Source organism: Nyctibius grandis, chromosome 4 (assembly GCF_013368605.1).
Source record: "Nyctibius grandis isolate bNycGra1 chromosome 4, bNycGra1.pri, whole genome shotgun sequence".
Classification (NCBI taxonomy): Eukaryota; Metazoa; Chordata; class Aves; order Nyctibiiformes; family Nyctibiidae; genus Nyctibius; species Nyctibius grandis.
Genome location: NC_090661.1, coordinates 84,873,092 through 84,888,537, shown reverse-complemented (window position 1 = coordinate 84,888,537; position 15,446 = coordinate 84,873,092). Strand labels below are relative to the sequence as shown.

The following is a 15,446-nucleotide window of genomic DNA, read 5'->3' as shown; positions in this document are numbered from 1 at the left end:
ACCACATCAGACTAGAACTTTCAACCTATGAAATTCAAAATTCTGGTTTAAATTTTGAAGTGCAAGATGTGTTAACTAGTGAAAATGCACAGTTAGAGCACCCAGCACTATGAACTCTGCCTTTCAGTTATGCAAGGTGGAACTATAGGAACTGCATGTTCATGGTTACAATAGAGCAGGCGCAAGTAATCCCACATTAGATTGAATTGATTTTTTAAAGAGAGCTGGGATTTCTTCAACCTTTGCAATACAGAAGAAACAGCAATATCTGAGTTCTCCCTTTGAGACATTTTCTGAAAACATTAGACATTTTTCAAAATTAAGATCAGATATGTGATCTGATCACGCTTCTGTGTGAATGCCAGATAAATCACTGACAAAAAATAACTTTAATCTAGTCTGCTCTTACTATTTTGTTGAGATTCAGATATTATCTGTGTGTTTAGTCCTGGTCAAACACCAGTAAAGAGGAAATCTAGAAGACAGACACTTACCCATGTCTTCATAAATTGCTTCTACTTACTCAGAGGACAGATGAAGTTTGTCTGAATGTATTACATCTAACAGCAACTTCAGTAACTGGTTTCGAAGCCAGATTGTCTTTCCAGATGTTTGGCTTAAGGCTACAAATATCAGAAAGTAATAAAGAGTAATGAAGAGACAAAACATGTTCCGTTGCTTTGATGAACAAACTTGTTTGCACCAGATTAGCCCAATGGAAGTACTTATATCAGTCTTTTGCAGAGTAAAAAGATGCAGACAGATTTTAGACACAGGAATTCCTGCTAACATAAAAAATAACCAGTGCTTACATTGTCAAAGTCCTCTCTTTGGAGTTACCTAAAACTCATCCAGACTACATGTTGAATCCACAGGAAGCGATCTCAGGTTAACTAGAGAGGGAAAGGTAAACAGGCAATCTGACTTGTATTGCCTGTGATGTCTATATATATATAAACTACAGTTATCAGTGTCTCCTTAATATAATATATTGCTTAGAGGTGCAGTAACCAGTATAGTCTCAGCCGAAAGATCACAATGAAAGAGCCAGCTGACTGGAAGTTCCCACACACAAAATTGACATAAATACACTTTAAAAGGTGCAGAGCTCCACATTATTATTTGTTACAACTGTAAGCGTAGCAAAGTGTTCACAGAAAACCCAGGACGCCAAGTGAAATTTTACTCCTTGTAACAGCCCAGTACGTTAGTTTTGGGGCAATTTCAATTTAATGGCTTTCATCTCTGTGTATATCTGTGAAATCCAACATTGTGTAGGCTCTGAACAATGCAGCCAAAGTACTGCTGGTTTATTATCAGAGAGAGGACAAAAGGGGAACCCCCATAGCAGGAGGAGGATCTTGCTGTAGGTCAGGCCTTCCTGGATGCACATACACAGTGACTGTGACTTCACTGTTCTTCACATCAGGCCTTTTTGTAGCAATATAAGTTTTCCCCACAATTTCAGGTCACCTCAACGCAGCCTGTCCCTTTCCAGATGAAGTCATTTGAATTGTGTCTCTTCCTGCCACTGGAAGCAGAAGCACTATGTTGCATTTAGGGTTTACCATGCCCTGGGGAAGAAGGAGAGTACTTTAGCTGTCCTTCAGAACACATACACCAAAGGTAACTCCTCACCTTCATTGGGCATCTCAGCCACACCGTCCAGGCAAATCTGATTTTCATCCACCGAAGAAGGTTTCAAAGTGTAAACAAGGAACAATCCAATCCTTGGCAGAGAAAGAGGGAACCAGTTTTGGTCAGCAGAAAGACAGCCATTCATTTAATTACTTTAAGATTACATGCAAATCTCAATACTCATTAGCGATGACTGTTAAGGACAACTATAGGAAATTCTAATGGCTGCAGAAATTGAGCTTCAAATAGGAAAGCAAAAGTTCATAAACTAGGAAACAAATAAAAAGGGCATCTATCTACAAATGTAAGTAATATCTGTTCTACTATGGAAACATTTTTCTCTTTATCTCTTCATTTTAAAGGGCTTTCATCGTGAGGAAAGCAATACTGAGTTAAGCACTCTGCTCACACAAAAGATTCTGAACTCCCTGTGGCATTCAGATATTACTGTTATCACCACTTGGTTTCCAAGTACATAGAGGAGAGCAGAGAAACCTCAGCAGCTATTCAGGGAGTAGGACTAGCAATCTCTTTTCACCTGTAGTTTGCTTTAACACATTACCTGGTCCTAAGGATAGATAAATGTGACATACACACTTTGTGAAAGTGCATAACCTCCTCCTCTCCACAAGAAGGGCATTTCCTAATGGACAGAACACCACTTGTTCTGCTGGAACAGTCCACAAAACAATTTCCATTAGTGTGTCAAAACTCTGGGACCAGTAGAAACCCTAGCACATTGCAATGCTGCTGAAAGCCTGCTATAGTCTCTGCTGTCCTGGATCTGGAAGGATAGGGACGGTCTTTATCCACTCACTCAGCACTCATGGGCCTGATGACCAATCAAATTACCATAGAATAACAAATCATGATATTTTAAGAAAAATGTTCATTCACACTCCTTACCATGTGGCAAATTTGGTATACTAAATCCACTACTCATACCTCTATGAAAAAAGAATAGGCTAACTCGTACAAGCCCAGGGTAAGAACATACATACAGGTAACTCTACAAAACAGCTGGTAAGCAGTAAGTTCACATATTAGCTTACTCCGCAGTAACTACTTGAGGTACTTGTACTCTGCAACAGAAGTAAAGGTTGACTGCAGACACCACAGGTTCAACATGCAACTCTGTTTCTATGTTTTATTTGGACAAAGAGCTTTAAAAACAGAGCTGTCATCGGTGCAGTGCATTTCCCTGGGGTACTAGGTGGCTGTAGACAGCACTGTGTGAACCTTCCTCAGTTCATAGGCTACAAGCTGATGCAACTAGGCTGGGAATATAAAATGGAGCAGTGTTTACATTCTGTGGAAAGCAAACAAGGATTTAAATTCTTTGCTTCATGAAATCCTGACTAACATATGTTAACTAATTGAAATTCAAGAACAAAAAGGATAGTTAGTGGGATATAAGCCAGGCCAACAGGATTACGTACGTAGTTAACTAGGTCCAAGTTGCAAAACTATAGCGATTGGAATAGTTTAGGGGCAGGGTTTAATGAAACCAAATATTAAGTACAGACTTTGAGTAGTCCCAGTCGTACCAGAGGAACTGCTTGTGCCATCATTGTAAGGGTCATCACCCAGTCCATCCTCACACAATAAGGTTGAACTGAACTCTGTTTTGAAGGTATGAAAGAGTTTTTCATCAGTGGGGATCCTGCAGTTGCCAAAGATCTGGGGGCTCCTACCAAAGATGAGGCAAGGGAAGTTCTACTATAGAGCTCTCTCCAACACCGACAGGAGTATAGCTCATCTGCAAACTAAGAAAAAGCTATAGACTTGAAGGTTACCTGAGAACATCCCTTGTGTTAAAATATCCTTGCAACAGATGGGAGAGAATAGTGCAGGCCACAGTGATCCTGGAGTTACTGATTTCAGGATCATTGAAGAGGAAAATGAGCTTGGGCACCATTTGCACCTGGTAGGCAACTGCAGCATTCTGACATCCATATCTGTAAAAAAGCACAGGGACTATTAAAAGCTTTTACTGGAAAGAACCATATTTGCTGGGTTTCAGCTAAGAGGATTCTCAGATTGCACTGATACTTTGCACCTTCGGCTTCTAATGTTGCCTTGGCAACTTTTCAAACACTGTCAGACAAATTTAATGTGTCATTGATGGAGATCTAAAGATTTCTTTGTGTGTTCTCTACTCTTCCTATCTGCCCTCTCCCCCAGAAACTTCTGCATTTCAACGAGTTCAGAGAAAACAACATTATTGAATTTTCAGCCAGTGAGTTGGTGGTAATAAATGCTACTCTTGTAAAACTCTGCAGGGGACATCAGACAACTCTGCATAGAGCTTTCTGGTACCAAAAAGAAGGAATCTAGTATCCTGGTCTACTCAGCTCCTCTGCCGTGCTGTGTCTCTTCAGATACATTTAACTCTAGTACAGTTGATTAAGAAAGTATAGCTATTAAAAAAGTCTTCCTGGATTGTGTTTTGGTTTGAAACACATATAGTTTCATACTCATTTCACTCAGATTTTCCCTCCCCAGCAGACATTCAAACTTTTACTGCACAGCAGTGGTTCCATGTGAACCAGCTCACCAGATAGCTTTTCCCAGTCTGGCCCCACAGGCATCTCAGGGGCTGATCAAATCACTAACTCCAGCCTTGAAAGAGCAATATAGGAATGATTCACTCCCAGAGTCCACTGATTCCAACTAGGATCGGACCCTTCATATCCACCTCCCAGTTCCAGCTTCAGGTTACAGATGAGCTTGTCCCACATGTTTCTGATTCAAACACTAGCTTGTGTACCTGGAGGACTGCAAGATCTCCACAAGATGTGAAAAAAGAGCAAGGTCAAGATTTTCTGGTGTTTTCATCCAAAGCTGAAAGACAAAGGAAAGCACAGCATTTACTGCTCTGCTGAGCTCAGAGGACAGTAAACTGTGGCAGAGAAACAGTTACAATTAGTTCAGGGAGGATAACATCATAAACTCAGTCATTTCTGCAATGACAACCTGCAGGCACTGGGAAATCCCTGCCAGTGTGAAGAGTTACTGCTCCTGAGCTAGCCCTGAGGAGGAGGAACTCAGGGTCTGCAGGAACTCTCCAGAAGCTGCACTGGGGCACAGTGGTGAGCTATGGTGACAGAGGACCTGCCCTTCCTGAGCTACCACCTCCCCAGATGTGCCACAGTGTGGAAAATCACCACCCACCACCCTATCCTAAATGTTGGATCCAGGAGATGCTATGAACAAACCAAAACTCATACTATAAAGTCACTTTAATACAGCCAAACCCACAAAGTAACATCAACAGTTTTACCTCGAAGTTGCAGAGAACATACTGGAATGCACTGTAATTCTTGATGACTGAAGACTCAAAGCCAAGCTCAGCTGTGCCCACTAGGGAGAACATTAACTGTAAAATCCTGTTGTTCAACAGCTGTGTCTTCCTCTTCAATAGATAGGCCAGCAACTGAAAAAAAAACTTAATAAGTATCTGCTGAGTATAAATCTACATTTATAAACTAACACATAACACTATTCTTTAATTCAAGACAAATGCACAATTTACTTGGCTGTAGTAGTTATGCATGCATACATCTTACATAGGCATCATGACATATGTGAAGATTTCAGTCCTGGCATAAAATCTTGTGCAGTTAAGAGAAAGGGTACTTTTTTGAAGGAGCTTGACAACTATGTGGCATTGAACAGGAGCAAAATACATGCCATATTATGTTGAGTGTAATTTACAAAAAGTAGTGTACAAATATAACTGTAAATAACCACTGTATTCTCAGTTGCTTGCAAATGGTGTTAGTTTAAAAAAAAAAAATAATGTTGAGCTCTTTCATTTGAAGACGTTTGTGTAAAACATTGACAGTTTCTCAACTAAGTCTATTTTTGGTTATTCAATGAATTCCTGACATAGTGAGAAAAATGTTCAGAAAGCCACTACATTTTGAATAGATTGGGAGGAATAGATATTCATTTGAAAATACATATTAAGACACATTTTTATTAGTTGGCTGTTTAAAAAGAAAAGGTTCAGACATCCAAACAAAGAACAAAACCACTCCATTGCAACATGATGATCAGTCACAAGGAGAGAACACTATTTAGCACAAAGTTGAAAGGAACAGTTTGTACACAATCTAAAGGCTGGCATTCACCTACAAGAAAGGACTGGGCAAGCTATCTAAGTATGATAAATATATTCATATGAATCAGGGTCAATTTATGAACAATTCACAAATTGAGAAAATGGAAAGTTTATAATAAATCATTCATGAAGCCCTAATGTTAAGAGTCTCGTTTGGAACCATCTCTGTTAAAGAGTCTTCTCTGTTCCATAAGACTCTGCTTAGCCTATGCAGCATAAAGTAAATGATACCGAACTGAAACATCACAATTGAGCCTTAACCCATTCAATATTATGTATATAGTGCTTAAAATTAGCTCTGGTTCTCCCAAAGCCCTGAGAAAACCAAACTCTTCAGTCTATACAGCTTTCAGATTTGAAAGATGAATTTAAGACTGACCTAATCAATGAAATCCAGACAGCACTTATTTATATCAGCACAATTCCTAATACACAGTGAAGACTGAGCCATAGGAATTAATTGTCAGCCCTACACTGGGCAATCTGTAGAGAGGAATCTTAGGCTGGATGAGACAAGGGGAGGAAGCAGACCTGCCTGAGAAGTGGTCTCTTGTGGGAGGCATCAAGTGTGTTGTTAAAAGGTGAAGGATGGGTCACTCACAAATATGCTGCACTGACTTTACCAACTATCATCTTTTTAATACGGGCAGAATGACACCTTTCATTATTAGACCACATCTGACCAAGAGGCTTCTGTTCTCACCTTCCCGTCAGCAGATATACTGTTATAGAGGTTCGCAGAGATGGTAGGCACAGAATTTAGAGCATTATCTTGTATCCTTCTCTCAAAGATCTCATAACTCACAAAGTTCCAAACATAACTGCTGATAGTCAGCATATGCTTGGTTCATTGCCATTGACAGGTTTTGGGATAAGGTTCTCCAAGGGAAAGACTATAACCAGAATGAATGAACAAAGGAGTATCTACCTGGTATCCATGCATGTGCCTCATCAATTTTTCACTCATTGGGCTACTGTTCAGGATGGAGTTCAGGACTTTGACAGCTGCATACATAGTGTGGTCATCACGGGCCATAGCAATGAGACCCAGGAGGATGGCAGGGCCTCCAATGAAGTTCAGACTAGTAGCCGCTGGAGAGGACTGGAACACTCTTACCCCTAGGAAATCGCAGCATTACTCTACCAGGAAGTTACATGGACTAAATCTGTTATTGGACAGAGAAAGGCCCAATTCTTAAAAAAATACAAAACATTAAGGCATAGTGCATTTACCATATTGTCCCACAGCAACCGACCCAATAGTCCGCAAAGAACCGGAGAGGTGTCCAGCAATATTCTTAGCCAGGAATATTGGAGTTGAACTGTCCCGAGAGTTAATCCCAACCTAAAGCAGATAAGAGAGACATCCTTGGAAAAAACATGGTATTAATGGGAAGACAAAAAGTAACAAGCAGACATTCTAATACTTTAGATTATTCTGTTACTTTTAGACTATGAAAACCATTCTTTTTTCCTTCAAAGTTGATTGTTACAACAAACCTAAAATATCACATAACCTCATTACTTTGACATGTCAATACACCTGGCATTGGCAAGAATGCTAGAATATCACACGAAAGGTCATTGTGAAGGCATTAAGAAATCATAGACAAACAAATTATCATTAGACCTGAAAGCTAAGGCTTCTGTTGCTGTTTCAAGAAAGGCTTTTAACATTGTGTTCACACTGTCCAATCTATTCCTCTCTCCAGATGAAAACAAAACCATGAGTCAAATGGAGTTAAGGAATGGGAACAGAAGCTGGAAAAAAAAAAATCACTGAAGGTATGGAACTAAGACAAAATCACAAACTTTGCTTTAGGAAGCCAATCAGAAACAAGTGAAAATGTATTTAAGACAAGCGAGTGAAATCTGTGACCTCTTTGGCAATCAGCCGGCCATCCACTTCATTGTAAGAGCTCTTTATATCTTGGATCGTAGTGAAAGATGAGCACACGGCATTGATTCCAAAAGAAATCTTCTCTTCTGCCACCAGAGGTGTAGGATTATGATCACTATACAGGTCCTCACCTAAAACAAGAGAGTCTATAAACCTCTGAAGGAACTTTGCATGCTCAACATGTGAGATGGGATAGAGGCAGTTGAAAAAATAACTGGAGGAAACCAATGTGTAGACAGGAATTTGATTTTGACTTCATTTTGATTTTGACTATAATTAGAAAAAAGCCCTCACCCTTTGCAACACAGTCCACAGCAATTTGCCCACTTAAGCACCAGTAGGAGATGTGCTTGGCTTGTCTCCTCTGGTTACTGCTTTGTGTAGATCCTACATCCTCTCCCAGTATCTCATGAAGCTCAGAAAAGTCTGGAATAAACCTTTCTCTGGCCACACAATATAAAGAAGCATTCTGGGCAGAGAAAACATTTCAGAGGTCTTCCATTTTACTAGCAACTTTCTTAGGTGTACTAGGAGCAACGATTCATGGGGAAAAAAAAAAAGGACAGAGAGGCAAAAGTTCAGAGCCGCCAACTCATAACATATGGGAATCTTCTAAAAAGTATCAGGTTCAGCAGTTTAATGATTGTATAAAATTTTCACATGCTTTTCTTTAAATAATTTTCTATTCCTTCTCACACTTGAAGAAACGATGTATATCTTCTTAAAAAAATCTTGTGGTTTTGACAATTTTATAGACTGGGAAAACAGTTGATTTATGAAACTGTTTACTAATGCTGGGGACATAACCCTCACAGGCAAAAAGAATTAGCACATATTCTGCATGAAGAGTAACCAGAAGTAAATGTCCCAGGACTGTGCCACCTGTTTCCCTTCCAGTAGGACACAGACTTATGACTAAGCCTCTGCATAGGTGATGCTGGTTAGTGAGAAGGAATGAGATACTGGTGAGATGGAATACAACAACTGCTGAAACAATTCAAACTGCTGTTCGCAAAAAGGTCATAAATCCATTTTAAGGAATAAACCATAATATTTTGGTGGTTTGTGCTGAAACTTTTTTTAAGTCAAAATTTCCATTAGAAAAGTTTCTTTGGGTGTTTTGGTGGAATAGAGAGATGTTAGGTACCTCCTCCCCTTCCTGCTCCTCATCCCCACCCCCCAAAAAAGAAAAAAAAGAGGCATGGGATGGGAAGAGAGTGAGAGAGATCATTTCACAATTATAAGATCACGTCTTGCATCGCTGGAGTCAGATGGCCACAATCTATGATTAGTACTGAAGTCCAGCTAGGGAGACCAGTGTGCAGTGGAGAACAAGCACCTCAGACTTCATACAGACTCAGCACTTCAAAAAAATGAAATCCTTCTGACTTATATTGGTATTATTTTTATTTTAGGGCTGTATTTTGATATAATTTCTTTCTCAAGAACGCCTTCCCCATGCTTGACTTGTAGATTTATTTTTTTTTTTGTCTAGATAGCGTTCTGAAGGAGTACTTTCAGTCTTTTCGCTTTGCTTTAGGCTGGAGCGTCACAAGGTGGGATTATTCTGCTCTTTTCAAATGGGAGATGATCATGCCATTTCATCCCAAGCTCTAGTACAGAGGTGAATGCACTACTTGTTGAACAAAGAGTAATCAATAACTGAAATGTTTTGTCTGCCTGTTTAATAATTGAAGCTAACAGTATACTTCAGTTAAAAAGTCTCTTCATTAAACGGAATGTAACTTATTCCCCTACCCTTCTCTCCCCTGTGCTTTCTCCTGCTCTGCAGGCATTTGCAATTAAAGATGATGCTTCCTTTTTTGACGTGTTTTTCTGTTGCACCATAAATGCAGAATGCCTCAATTACAAAGTTGCTGGTTTAATGTTTGTCCGACAGAAACTGCAATCTTACATCTCCTCAAGGACATGTTATCCCTCTTTACTCTCCAGCTTTCTCTGCTGCTTGATTCCCTCCCTTCTTTTTCTGCCCAATATATAGTATGTTACAAGATCCTCATGGTATCTTACTACAGTCTTGTACAACACTCAGTAACGCAGAGTTCCAGGCTTTTAGAGTGAGCTTTAGGCACAGCTGGTACTAATAGCAGATTATAAGAATAAAAAGAGCATTGCCCTGACATACAAACATGTGTGTCATGTTATGACAATATGAGAATTATCACATACCTTGAAGCTGTACCGCTTGGAAATTGCTACAATACTGTGGGCCAAGATTATTAATCACCTCCATGATTTCCACAGAGATGGCTTCTTCAAACAAGTACGTAGGGCCAAGGCGCCAGGTCAAGGAGGACTTCTGTTTCCAAATTCGAGGAGTAGCTATGTACCCATAAACATCAATAAAGGAAGAGGGTTCCATGGAAATACAGCTACCTGGTAATGGCTGGAGATACTGCATCTGCAACAGAGGAAGAATTCACTGAGGGGACTCAAATACACTCAGGGTGACTTAAGGTCTTGTCCCTGGAAAGTACTGCTTACCGCCTCTTTCCTCCTTGAAGTCTCAGTCAGCTGTGCAACACAACTATCAGCTACTGTTTAGAAACTGGACCTTCAGTGCTATCACAAACATAAGCATTTTGGAAAGCTCAAGTCTTGTTTTTGTTCAAAAAACACCGTCAAAATAATTTCAAGTGTTGGCAAAGAAAAAACCTATCTTGACACCAGACTTGTTTTTCCTTTTCTTAACTTCATAACTCAGACTGTGACTTCCAACAGAGAAAGCCAAGTTACAGATCGCACCAAGAGAATAAACAGTTTTTCAAGAGTCTAGTGTTCATGTGCATCAGTTAGCTTCAGTGAAAGCAGTATAGTTTAGGAAATTGAACCATTTGGTTTTGGTATCAAAATAAGGATTCAGCCTCCTAAATGGAGTCTATTATTTTATTTAAATGTTGACAGCTCTAGTAAGAAGTAGTTGGAATTTTTTTGGTAGAGAGAAAGTATTTTGTACTTCAGGGGTTAGCCCTGCCTTTAACAATTTGCTGTTAGGATGACAGACTCCTAGCATTTACTGATCTCTGACTACTAAGCTGTAGAAGACAGGGCTGGTCAATATTAGGAGGCAGGACTTGATACTTGAGTGGACAAATATTAGGCTTGATGCAACACAGTAACCCCCACCCAGCTCCACCACCCAAAAATAGCTGTTGGTATTGTTAACAATCTTTTTGCAGTTCTAATTTCTTGCACAATCTTTTCTTTACTGTCCACATCAAGATGAAGGCTTGCATCATCTCAGAGACCCTAGCACTGGGACCATCTTTTATTTACTAAGGGCTTGTTTTATTTATTATGAGCTGTTTCACTGTATGTTAAACACATTTGCTGTGAATTCTTTAATCAACTGCAATGCTTAGGCCTAGTTTTATTGATGACTTTCAGTCTCATTTGAAGGAAGGCAAATTAAATTAAATTTTCATTCTTGAAATGGATATAGGTCCCAAAAGGCATTTAGAAGACAGATCATTTTTCTCAAGTATGGGAAAGAGAATATTTGGAATTAAACAGGTTGCTTTTACAAGGGAAGTACAAAACACACAAGTGAGCTTTGCATGTGTTGAGATTGATTTGAAATATGGGAACAAGAAAGAAGAGACCAAGGTCACAAGTTTCAATTAATGAAAGGAGTCTATTCAAAAACAAAACCAAAACACTACACCAACAAGAGCTGCAACAGAAATAGGCTGCATTTTCAACATTGCTAACCTGGAGCACACAAAATCCAAAAATCAAATCTCAGAAATAATTTGATATTAGCTTCAAAAACAGGTGCATGATGATAATGATAATATAAAAGAGAGGGTCTTCTCCTTTATGCTGTAGATTATGAACCCTTCAGGAACATTTGGATTGCTTTTTTGTGATATCTCATGCAACCTGAGAAATTCAAATACACCCTGGTTTGTACAGATTTCTGAGTCCACTCATGCACAGCACAGAGTGGCACATGTTATATATGCGAATCACCATGCTTTGAGTCTCTCAGGCTAATACCGAAAAGTCATGGTATGTGCATGGGGAGATCAAAATGGAAAGCAATGAAAGGCAAATGTCAGGCACGAGATCTATGCAGAGAGCCTTTACCTTTGCAGAGCCAAGCATCTGACCATTTATATAAGCTGACACAATGCAGTTCTTCTTTGCTTCCTTAGCAACTGTCACTGTGAGATGATGCCACTGGTCAGTGACTAGCAGCTTGCCACAGCCAAACTGGACTTGCCCTGGAAACAGGGAGGGATTTAGGACCTCACCCTCAGGTTCCATGATATCTGTAACAACAAAAACAGGAAGCAGTCAACGGAAAGTCTCTCTTACCTTCCCCTGCGCCTCTGGAACACAACTAGCTAATGCGACACAAAGAACACGACTCTCTTTGGGTATAGACTGATTTGGTGCTATTCTGTTCAGTGTCATTAAAACATTCCCTGAAGGCCTATTATCAGGACCTGAGACTTGCACAACTCTTAAGGTGCCTCCAGTATACAGTGTGCCATACTCCCAAAAAACACCTGCTAGCTGCCTCAGTGCTGCAAAACTAGATTGAACTGGGAACAAAGCCAACATTGTCTAAGAGGAGAACCCCTCAGCATAGTCACTGAGTTAGCTCACAGAAAAAAATTCCTAGCAAATTCATGACATTATAAAACTCTGTACATTAATTTGCGAGCAGTCTTGCAATTACAGGGCCTGGTTGTCGTGGGGGATTTCAACTACCCTGATATTTGCTGGGAGGCCTACTCAGCCAGCCATCCCCAGTCCAGGAGGTTCCTCCAGTGCATTGATGATAACTTTCTGATGCAAATGGTGGATAAGCCAACTAGGAGAGGAGCACTGCTGGATCTTATCCTCACTAACAAGGAGGGTCTGGTTGAAGAGGTGAAGGTTGAGGGCAGCCTTGGTTGTAGTGACCATGAGATGGTAGAGTTCAGGATCTCATGTGGCAGGAACAGAATAGCTAGCAGAATCGCAACCCTGGACTTCAGGAGGGCCAACTTTGGCCTTTTCAAGCAATTGCTAGGGGAAATCCCATGGGACAGGGTACTAGAAGGTAAGGGGGCCCAAGATAGTTGGTTAGCATTCAAGGACTGCTTCTTCCGAGCTCAAGATCAGAGCATCCCAACAGGTAGGAAGTCAAGGAAGGGTACCAGGAGACCTGCATGGTTAAACAGGGAACTGCTGGGCAAACTCAAGTGGAAGAAGAGGGTGTACAGATCATGGAAGGAGGGGCTGGCCACGTGGGAGGAATATAAGACTGTTGTCAGAGGATGTAGGGAGGCAACTAGGAAAGCTAAGGCCTCCTTGGAATTAAACCTTGCAAGAGAGGTCAAGGACAACAGAAAGGGCTTCTTCAAATACATTGCAGGTAAAGCCAACACTAGAGGCAATGTAGGCCCACTGATGAATGAGGTGGGGGTCCTGGAGACAGAGGATAAAAAGAAGGCGGAGTTACTGAATGCCTTCTTTGCCTCTGTCTATACTGCTGGAGGCTGTCCTGAGGAGCCCCGGACCCCTGAGGCCCCAGAAGTCAGGATAGAGGAGGAATCTGTCTTGGTAGATGAGGGCTGGGTCAGGGACCAATTAAGCAATCTGGACATCCATAAATCCATGGGCCCTGATGGGATGCACCCGCAGGTGCTGAGGGAGCTGGCGGAAGTCATTGCTAGGCCACTCTCCATCATCTTTGCTAAGTCGTGGGCAACGGGAGAGGTGCCTGAGGACTGGAGGAAAGCGAATGTCACTCCAGTCTTCAAAAAGGGCAAGAAGGAGGACCCGGGTAACTATAGACCGGTCAGCCTCACCTCCATCCCCCGAAAGGTGATGGAACAACTTGTTCTTGATGCTGTCTCTAGGCACATCAAGGATAGGGGGATCATTAGGGGCACTCAGCATGGATTCACCAAGGGGAAGTCATGCTTAACCAACTTGATAGCCTTTTATGAGGACGTAACCCGGTGGATAGATGATGGTAAAGCTGTGGATGTGGTCTATCTTGATTTCAGTAAAGCGTTTGACACAGTCTCCCACAGCATCCTCGCAGCTAAACTGAGGAAGTGTGATCTGGATGATCGGGTAGTGAGGTGGATTGTGAACTGGCTGAAGGAAAGAAGCCAGAGAGTGGTGGTCAACGGGACAGAGTCCAGTAGGAGGCCTGTGTCTAGTGGAGTCCCTCAAGGGTCTGTACTGGGACCAGTACTATTCAATATATTCATTAATGACTTGGATGAGGGAATAGAGTGCACTGTCAGCAAGTTCGCTGATGACACAAAACTGGGAGGAGTGGCTGACACAACGGAAGGCTGCGCAGCCATTCAGAGAGACCTAGACAGGCTGGAGAGTTGGGCAGGGAGAAATTTAATGAAATATAACAAGGGCAAGTGTAGAGTCCTGCATCTGGGCAAGAACAACCCCATGTACCAGTACAAGTTGGGGGCAGAGCTGTTGGAGACCAGCGTAGGGGAAAGGGACCTGGGGGTCCTAGTGGACAACAGGATGACCATGAGCCAGCAGTGTGCCCTTGTGGCCAAGAAGGACAATGGCATCCTGGGGTGTATTAGAAGGGGTATGGTTAGCAGGTCAAGAGAGGTTCTCCTCCCCCTCTACTCTGCCCTGGTGAGGCCGCATCTGGAATATTGTGTCCAGTTCTGGGCCCCTCAGTTCAAGAAGGACAGGGAACTGCTAGAGAGAGTCCAGCGCAGAGCCACGAAGATGATTAAGGGAGTGGAACATCTCCCTTATGAGGAGAGGCTGAGGGAGCTGGGTCTCTTTAGCTTAGAGAAGAGGAGACTGAGGGGTGACCTCATTAATGTTTATAAATATGTAAAGGGCAAGTGTCAAGAGGATGGAGCCATGCTCTTCTCAGTGACATCCCTTGACAGGACAAGGGGCAATGGGTGCAAGCTGGAACACAGGAGGTTCCACATAAATATGAGGAAAAGCTTCTTTACGGTGAGGGTAACTGAACACTGGAACAGGCTGCCCAGAGAGGTTGTGGAGTCTCCTTCTCTGGAGACATTCAAAACCCGCCTGGACGCGTTCCTGTGTGATATGGTCTAGGCAATCCTGCTCCGACAGGGGGATTGGACTAGATGATCTTTCGAGGTCCCTTCCAATCCCTAACATTCTGTGATTCTGTGATTCTGTAATTTGTAGTTTTTTTGAAAAGAGGCAAGATGGGATTTTTAATCTCATCTAAGGGAATCAGAGCACTCACACAATGTGTGAGTCAGCTGTGCATGAAAAATCCGAGCTACTATTCCCACTCTTCCCAACCTCCCCTGCAACATTCAATCACGTTCACAGTTGAAGTACCTACTGTACTCAGTAAGGAGAAAGGGATAAATGCCAACAAGGAAAAAAAAAGTAATAGGCTGGCATAATAGAAAACATTCTAAAAGTGAGGAGAGGAAATGAGCTGTTTGATTAGGAAGCTAGATCACTCCCGAACTCCTCAATCCTGCTCTCCAAACCTGCCTACTGCCACACAGAACAGGCAGGGACCAGTTGGTTCAAGTCCGGTCCCCAGAACTGCACACAACCATATGACTGACAATCCTAAGTATTCCTTAGAATATTTATAAGTTTTATCACATATTGCAGGCCACAAAATAATTCTCAATGCCTACAGCAAACTTAAAACTGAAATATGACCCAGCATTACAATAACAACAGGCTTCCAGAAGAAAACTGAAGAGACAAAAAGTCTCAGTGTCCTGGGTATTTGTAAGAGAAGGAAATTTGTTAATGAAAAATTCCAGA

General features: G+C 41.6%; 1 protein-coding gene across 1 annotated transcript in view; it reads right to left on the bottom strand.

The window, feature by feature from the left end:
- WDFY4 (WDFY family member 4) overlaps window positions 1-15,446 on the bottom strand; it is a 143,326-nt gene that overhangs the window by 87,833 nt on the left and 40,047 nt on the right. Inside the window, exons 19-28 of the mRNA XM_068398245.1 lie at window positions 11,775-11,959; window positions 9,855-10,086; window positions 7,644-7,795; window positions 6,998-7,109; window positions 6,693-6,883; window positions 4,922-5,074; window positions 4,409-4,482; window positions 3,435-3,596; window positions 1,639-1,730; window positions 524-623 (exon numbers count right to left, since the gene is read on the bottom strand). Of these exons, the coding sequence (XP_068254346.1) occupies window positions 524-623; window positions 1,639-1,730; window positions 3,435-3,596; window positions 4,409-4,482; window positions 4,922-5,074; window positions 6,693-6,883; window positions 6,998-7,109; window positions 7,644-7,795; window positions 9,855-10,086; window positions 11,775-11,959 (1,453 nt within the window). The remainder of the gene's footprint in view (window positions 1-523; window positions 624-1,638; window positions 1,731-3,434; window positions 3,597-4,408; window positions 4,483-4,921; window positions 5,075-6,692; window positions 6,884-6,997; window positions 7,110-7,643; window positions 7,796-9,854; window positions 10,087-11,774; window positions 11,960-15,446) is intronic.